Source organism: Meleagris gallopavo, chromosome 25 (assembly GCF_000146605.3).
Source record: "Meleagris gallopavo isolate NT-WF06-2002-E0010 breed Aviagen turkey brand Nicholas breeding stock chromosome 25, Turkey_5.1, whole genome shotgun sequence".
Lineage (NCBI taxonomy): Eukaryota > Metazoa > Chordata > Aves > Galliformes > Phasianidae > Meleagris > Meleagris gallopavo.
This window is the reverse complement of record NC_015035.2, coordinates 2,138,900-2,146,630: the sequence shown is the minus strand read 5'-3', so window position 1 is coordinate 2,146,630 and position 7,731 is coordinate 2,138,900. Positions and strand designations below refer to the sequence as shown.

Here is a 7,731-nt window from a genome sequence, read left to right as displayed (position 1 = left end):
CACCCTGACCCCCCGCAGAGCCAGCCAGCCCTGAGTGCTGCATCACGGTCTCAATTCTAAGGCAAAATAAACTCCAGCTCAGCAACTGAGCTCACATTCAAAGTTCAGGATTTGTCCTCTAGAAACCTCGAGGAAAGGAGGTGGGCAGCAGCTAACGACAGCAGCTGCCTTGGGCAGATGGACAGAAACTGGCAGTGTTTGTCTGCACTCTGATGTTTGCTGAGGCTCTCGTTAGGACATTTCCTCTTCCAACCTAACCAGGCCTGATAACTCGACCCCCCTCCCACCTCCTTGTCTCTCTGAAAACCCCATTGCTTGCTTCCCAGCTCACACCACCACTAACAGCGACCCGCCTGCTTCCCCTGCCCCACCTGTATTTGTTCCTGCGTCCACTGGTCAAGGTTGACAGACTTCACCCTGGAGATGTGGACGCCCAGGTTCCTGTGGATGCCAGCACAACGAATGCAGATGAAGATGCCGATGTTCCAGGACGCCCATCGTGGCCCTGCAAAGAGATGTGAGAGCTGAGAAACTGCACCCAATGAACCAGGACTGAAGAACCCAGGACAGAGCTTTGAACCGGACAAGTTCAGAGTGCTGAGAGATCACCTCCCTGTTCTTATTGATAGAAGCAGTATTTTATTGCCTCCCTCTTTCACTGTAAGAGCTCTGCACCAGAGAAGTTCAAAGAGGAAGAGGTAATACAGCAGGCATCCCACCACCCCAAGCCTACAAATCCCAATCTCCTTCTGCTTAACCCACCGTGGCACAGTGGGCTCCTGCTCCAGCAACAGAAACCTTCCCACCACAGTGGGGTTACCTGAGGATGGGCTCCAGAATATTCACAGCTGCTCTAAAAAAGCAGCACACAGTGTTTAACACACAGGACGGTGTGGCTGAGGAAGGAGAGCAGCACCCAGCCCCATAGCTGTAACCAGAGGAGATGTGACGGGAGGCAAAGAGCCCCCCAACCTCCCCCACCTGCTCAGGAACCAGCCAGCACTGCTCCACGTGTCTCCTTGCTGCTGCACTGCCCAGCACAAACCATCCATCCCCCTCTATAGGAGCTACAGGCATGGCTGCAAAGGGGGAACTCTGCCCTTCCTTGCCATAGTTAAAACAGCAAGCCTCAAAGCAAGTGATGCTGCAGTGGGAAGGAGGGAAGAGGGGGAAGTGGCATTTCAAAACCCTAAAAAAGCAGCACTGCATTTCATAGCCATCCAGCTCCGGATGGGCACGGGTTTGATGGGGCTGAGCAAAGTCCAGAGCCCAGAACAGCTCCCAGCTCATCTCCATGCTCCTGAACGCCACGATGTGAGGGCCTGGCATTAGGATTAAGCACGAGATTCAAGGTTAGATTTAACTGTAGATATATTTAGCTTTTATAGGGCTAAAAGGATTAATAGTCAGCTAGATACCCCATCAGGGCTGCAGTAATCAGCTCAGCTCTGTCACATGGGCTGCCACCACCTCCCACCCGGTGCGCTCTGTGCAGGACCTGGAGCAGCCAGGGCTGAGTGCTGGGCTGTGGCTGCAGCAGTTTGGGGTGGTGGGGCCACCCTGAGAGCCAGGAGGAAGGTGGGCAGCCCTGGGAGCTGGGGATGTGTGCTCACCATCACCCAGCGATACTATGGCCATGCAGGAATCAGACACAAGCGCTGTGCCTGGGAATAGGGCTGGCTGTATCCTCAGCCCACCTCCCAGCCCTACAAACCTCCTCAGCCCACCTCCCCAGCCCCACAAACCTCCTCAGCCCACCTCCCCAGCCCCACAAACCTCCTCAGCCCACCTCCCCAGCCCCACAAACCTCCTCAGCCCACCTCCCCAGCCCTACAAACCTCCTCAGCCCACCTACCCAGCCTTACATTGACACAGTGGCAAACCCTCAGAGGAACAGGACGCACGGCTGCCCTGCCATCCCATGCTGCAGCCTTCACCCCATTCTCAGCACGTTTCTCTCACAGCAGCCGTCCCAAGGGCAGGGTGCAGGCTGTGCAGACATAAACAGGCCTCCCATTTCCCCTTTCAAGGCCACAACGAAGGAACCCATTCTGGAAGTCCCACGGGGAAGCACCCAGTAGCTGCGTGAGGGCAGAGCTTGGTTCAGCCATCCCCCACAGTTCCACATCCTATTTTCCACGTGGCTGATGTACACAAAGCCCCAGGCGAAAGCATTTAAAGAAGCAACTTCAGTCACGTGCTACAGCATCAAACCTCCACAAAATCCAACCGAGGACTGCAGTGGAGTTGGGGTTCCTGGCACTGCTGCCTCCTCCTGCAGCCTCAGGGCCCCAGGGCACTGAGAGCAGAGGGCAGCAGAGCTCAGTGCACACATTTGGCTTCGACCACCAGAATGAAAGCAGCCCTGCACGAACGCACAGACTGTTAGAAAAGCAGTTCCCTTTGGGCAGGCATCTCGCAGCTATCAGATGGCTTTAGAGCTTCAGTCCCAAGTGAAACTCACAAAGCTAAGCTCTCTGCACTGCCAACCAGCAGCAGGTAGGCCAGCCTGATGCTGCGGCCCCTTTTCAGTATCACATCTAATTTTATCATCCATGGGAGCAAAGCAACTCCCTTGGCACCAACCAGCGCTGGGCATCGCTCGTTCAGCTCTGATCAATCAGCTCATGCCTGGTGCAGTGCCTCCAACACCACAAATCCTTCCTGGAGCAGGAAAACCATCTGCAGGTGAACAAAGGATGAAAGAAAAAAAAGGCAATTTTGAGTTAAACAGGCTACAGATCAGCCCAGAGCTCAGCTACCTCCAGCACAGCGGCAGTGTGAGACGGGACCAGCTCTGGGTACAGCCCTACCTGCCGGGCTGCAGCTCCATGGCAGAGAACTGAACGCAGCTCTCAGTGAGCACGCAGCTGCTGGAGCAGAGCAGGCAGCTAAGCGTGAGGAGCTCTGCTATGCAGGCAGTGCCCCCACGAGCCAGCTGCACTGCTTTATATCCAGCACGTCCAAACAAACGCTGCACAGCGAGCTGCCCGCACCAGCAATGCCTGCAGGGACCAACTCCTCCACCTGCCCTGCTGCAAAGGCTCCCAGGTCCCCTTCAACCCAAGCTCAGCCTGGCCAGGATGCTTCACATATCCTCTTGCTGGAAGTTCACAGCCTCAAGTGACTTTAACCAGGAATCTCCAGCAGATTCGCAGCTCGCCCTTTACTCAGGCATTCCATTTTGGCTCGAGCTGCTCCTGCGAGTTTCTCCAGTAATAACCCTCCAGAAGGCATTTAAAAATAAAACAGAAATTGGCTGCAAAGCCACCGCTCTGCCGAGAAGGGGGGGGTCGAGGAAAAATAGATGCTTTGACAGGCAGGAAGGAGAGCACAGGGCTATTCAGAGCCTGGTGAAATCTTCCCAGCGCAGTGCAAACCAACGCCTGACCCGCAGGGTCCCTGCCTGGGGCAGTGCAGAAGTGCAGAGGAGCCCAGCTGGAGCTGGAAATGTTCCTGCAGCCCCTGAGCCCAGCAAACAGTGCAGTGTGTGCTGGATGCAGGGATGGGGGAATGCTGCTCACGGAGGGGAGACCCCAGCACTGAGACATCCTCCCTGGGAGCCTTCTGCAGCACTTGGGTATCACTCCAAGTTGGAACCAAAGGAGGGAACAGCCAAGCATCCAGCAGCTTCCTTCCACCCGCGGCTTCCTCATTCTGGAAGGCGATTGCTTGACAACTTACTGAAATTCATTCCGCTCATAGAAAAGCGATGACAAAAAGCTGCATTGCAAAACAGCTTCCTCTGCTCTCGAGTGCAGATGTCTGTTCTGCAGCTCAGCACTTATTTAGGGAGAAAACAAGGCGAGTTCTGCTAGCGAGAGGACAGGATGGTTAACCTCAGTGTCAGGATCTCTTGGTTATGGCAGGCAGTCACTAACGCTGCTGGGCAGTGCCCTTCTGGGGCTTTCGTTTGGCTTTTCTGGATAGACAGCTGCAGTGGTCACAGTCTGTGAGCTGCAGGGCGAATCCTTCCTGCTGCTTTGGGGCAGCAATGTTTATCCCTTCAGGACATGCTGTGAAAGCAACAGCTTCAGCAATCCACGCAAGACAACTGGTTGATGTTACCAGCACCGATGGCAACCGAGCCTGAAGATAGAGCTGCAGGTTCTCATTATATCTGGGGCTGTAATAAGCTGCTCCTTGCTATCAGTCACCAAAAAGGATGAAATATTCATAACAAAGGGGCGTAACAGAGCCAGGATGGGATGTCTTGTCAACGTTGACAAGAGCACCGTGATGGCCCAAAGGCAGCACAGGTGGACGCAGCCCTTCAGTTGGAGTTCCAGGGCAGCTGCTCACAAAGCTCCATCTCCTGTGCCCTACATTTCTTGGGACACACGGAGCAATCACTGCTCCGGACCAACCTGAAGGAGACCGAAGCTATTCTCGACTCGAGCTGGTTTTGATAACCTACTTGTATACGGAAAGGCAAATTACCTTAAAGCTGCAGAGGCGCCTTCTAAAGAGGCACGAGCTCCTGAAGGCCTTACATAACTCACTGGCAGTTACTATAGGAACAAACTTCCAAAGTTGCAGCTATGATGGGAAAAATCACATGGCATTTTTGGACCTCCGATTTCCACCCGTTGCTATACAGCCACTCACCACAGACCCAGCTGGTAGAGAACAACAGCATTAAAATAGACACGGTTTGCTAAGATGCCCTCCACTCAGAGGATTATCTTTGTGACTCAGCTCTGCCCATCTTCTCCTAAAGGAGAACTTCCAGTAGCTCTTTGCTAATCACAAACCAATTACAATCTGGGTTTCTGAAGCCCGTTGCAGGTGAACAGAACTCATCACCATCCGCAGCTCTGCTCTCCCATCCTGATTATTTTCATCACGTGTTTGTTTCAGGCACTCGAGGCGTCCCTCAGTTAAAGCAATCTGAAGAGAACATCTGTGATTCAATAGTCTGCTGGTGGAGGACCTGAGTCACAGCAGGATTTATTGGATATGTGCAACGTGTTTTATATTAATACTCACTCGGTGGACCGACCCAACTGCCCTTTGCTGGAGGTCCCAGCTCCCTGATGGACCCATCACAGCTTCTCATTCCGCTCTTCCTGTTTTCCCCACCGCTTCCATTCCCATCCCATATTTAACCACCTCCTTGTGGGCCTCAGCAAAGTCCCATCCCTCTTCCAGGTACAACCACTCAAATGATTCGATCAGGGTTCAGGCTGTGTTTGGCCACAAACCCATCAAATCACTGCAGTTATGAGGAGAGGGCGATCTGGGCATGGAACCACAGCTCTCCTAAGAGAAGAGGAGGCTGAAGAGGCGAGAAGACAGAGCTGGCACGGCAGGGCAGCCTGCATGGCTGGGTGAGCACTCCTCGCTGGGGCTCCTTGTGCAGGAACCGACCGTCTCAGGTGTGAGCATCCTGCTGGGTGGGAGGAGGGGAGAGCAGAGGGGAACGGTTTGGGAGAAGGAAAGAATCAAACAGCATTAGCTCCGTGTTGTACAGGTCCAGCACATGGATTCAGAGTCAGAAACACAGAGAAGAGCCCAGCTCACTGAAGTGTTGCTCAACACAAGGCAGTTCCTGGTTACTGGAAGGCACTCGGGTCACATCCAATTTCTGGATTGCACCACATCCGTCCTGCAGCCACGTCACTGCCTGGCCCCAGGCTCACCCTCACGTTCAGCAGTTCGGCATCTGCCAATTGCCAGTGCAGTCACACACTGACATCTCACACACGTGGCACAACAGCTCTCAGAAGGCTCTGTATCAACGTGCCAACAGAAGGGATCCCACTCTCCAAAGGCTTGCTCCTCTCATAAGGCATTATACCCAAGCATCACAGAGCAGCAAAGGCCTTCGAGTTATGAGGATGATGGTAACTCGGCCCCTCCAGCTTTAAGCCAGACACTCACCCACGCTGTGCCAAGACTCCACGCTTCTGATCAGGGCTACTGGGATCTTGAGAGTACTCAGAGCAGCACACGAAAACACATCTGTCTGTTCTCTTTTGGTCAGATCATCCTCTGTTCCCATAGTCAGCACCAACAGAAGCTTTGCAACGCAAAGAGGAAGCAGCACGCTTCACACCTGGCCCCACTTCCTCCAAAACAAGAGCCTCTAACCACACCACACTGTTTGTTGCTGCAGAAGCAGAACCTCCCTGTGCTCATTTCCCATTTTCCTTGTCTTTATTTCACCTCCAACAACTCACACACGGGCAGCACTGAGGAGCCCATAGGGATGCTCCTGGGAGCCAAACTCGAACAACAACACAGGGAGGGTCTGTGGGGGTGCATACAGTGACTGCAGCTGGCGCCACGGGTATTGAAACCTCGTTTAGCTCTCTATATAGAGGTAGGAAAAAAATACAGTAATGAAACCCAGCAAGAAGTTAGGTCATTGGGAACACGCATAATGGAAGTGTGGGTGGCATCTGAACAGGCTCTGCTGTGTGTCATGCGAGCTCTGAAACGCTCAGATCAGGCAGCAAATCACTACGAGATGCAGGAAGCTCTGCACAGCAGCACAGCCAGGGCTCACAGTAAGTGCTTTCCCAGGCGCTGAGCGAGCTGCAGGGCTCCTATCCTGCCTTCCTTGCAGTGAGGCTCAAGCAGAATCCCAGTGACAAAGCGGGGAGCAGCAGCAGAGCAGAGAGTGCTGCAAAACTGCAGGAGTTCCACCAGGGCACTGGGAAACAATCTTGCAGGAAGGCCTCAGTGCAACAGAAGCCCATTTCCCCAGGCAGGTCCCAGGTGCTTTCCCAGCCACAAGAAGCTCCCAGCTTTGGTGGTAATGTTTAACTGCACGCTGACACATGTGCATTAGTGATTGAACTGCACACCAGGAGAGGCTGCATCACCGTACCACAGCCAGTCAGGAGCTGATAAGAGGATCTGCTCCCACACTGTGTGCTTTGCCTCATGCCTCACAAGCCGTGATAAGACAGCTGTGTGTGCCCTTGGGCCAGCATGGGAGCCAAGAGATAAGAGATTCACAGCAAGGGGCAGGCTGCTCGCTGCCAGCACTCCCGTCTCCAACCGATACAGAGCAGCACAGCCAGGTGTGGGGCTGCCAAAGCACAGCACAGCCCAGGGCTGCGGGGACACCGAGTTTTGAGCAGCACACAGAGCCTGATGGAAGCAGGAGGGCCGCCGGCTCACCTTCCAGCAGGGCTCTGCAGCTGTTAGAGGGCACTGCAGCGAGCAGAAGCACACCTCCGGCTCCTTACAGCCCTTAAGGAGCCCGCAAAGCCCCAAACCCTTCCAGCGCTCAGTGGATGGGATTTCCAGTAGGCATCGCTTTAACCCTTTCGCTGCAGGGAAGCAACGCGCTGCACAGCAGGGAGCAGAGCAGCGCCCACCGCCCAGCCCTGCCCGCCCGCCAACCCGCCCCTGGGGGCTGCGATGCTTCGCGTCGGGGTTTTTTTGTGTGCGGGGGGCAGAAAAGGATTTTTCCTTTTTTCTTCTTCCCTCCTCTTTTTTTCCCTCCTCCTCTTTTCCTCTTCCTGTGGCGCTGCTCTCTCTATAAATCATTCCTCCTTTTCTCTTCTGCTTTTTCCCTCTCCGCTCCATTCATCCCCTCACGACGCCCCGATCCCCGCCGCCCGGCAGCACCGCACGGCCCGGTGCAGCGCGGCCGTTCGATGCCGTTACCTTTGACCTGGCAGTCGGCGCAGTACTTGTTCTCCTCCTCGCTCAGCAGGCTGCCCAGCACCGCCTGGTACCGCTCCACATCGCGCACCGATTTCCCCGTCATGGCGC

The 7,731-nt window shown here is 54.6% G+C and overlaps 1 protein-coding gene across 1 annotated transcript in view; it reads right to left on the bottom strand.

Moving 5' to 3' along the window:
* Positions 1-7,726, bottom strand: part of LOC104914283 (stromal membrane-associated protein 2-like) — a 22,549-nt gene extending 14,823 nt beyond the window's left edge. The window contains exons 1-2 of the mRNA XM_010723316.2: positions 7,624-7,726; positions 372-505 (exon numbers count right to left, since the gene is read on the bottom strand). Of these exons, the coding sequence (XP_010721618.2) occupies positions 372-505; positions 7,624-7,726 (237 nt within the window). The remainder of the gene's footprint in view (positions 1-371; positions 506-7,623) is intronic.
* Between the last annotated feature and the right edge of the window lie 5 nt (positions 7,727-7,731).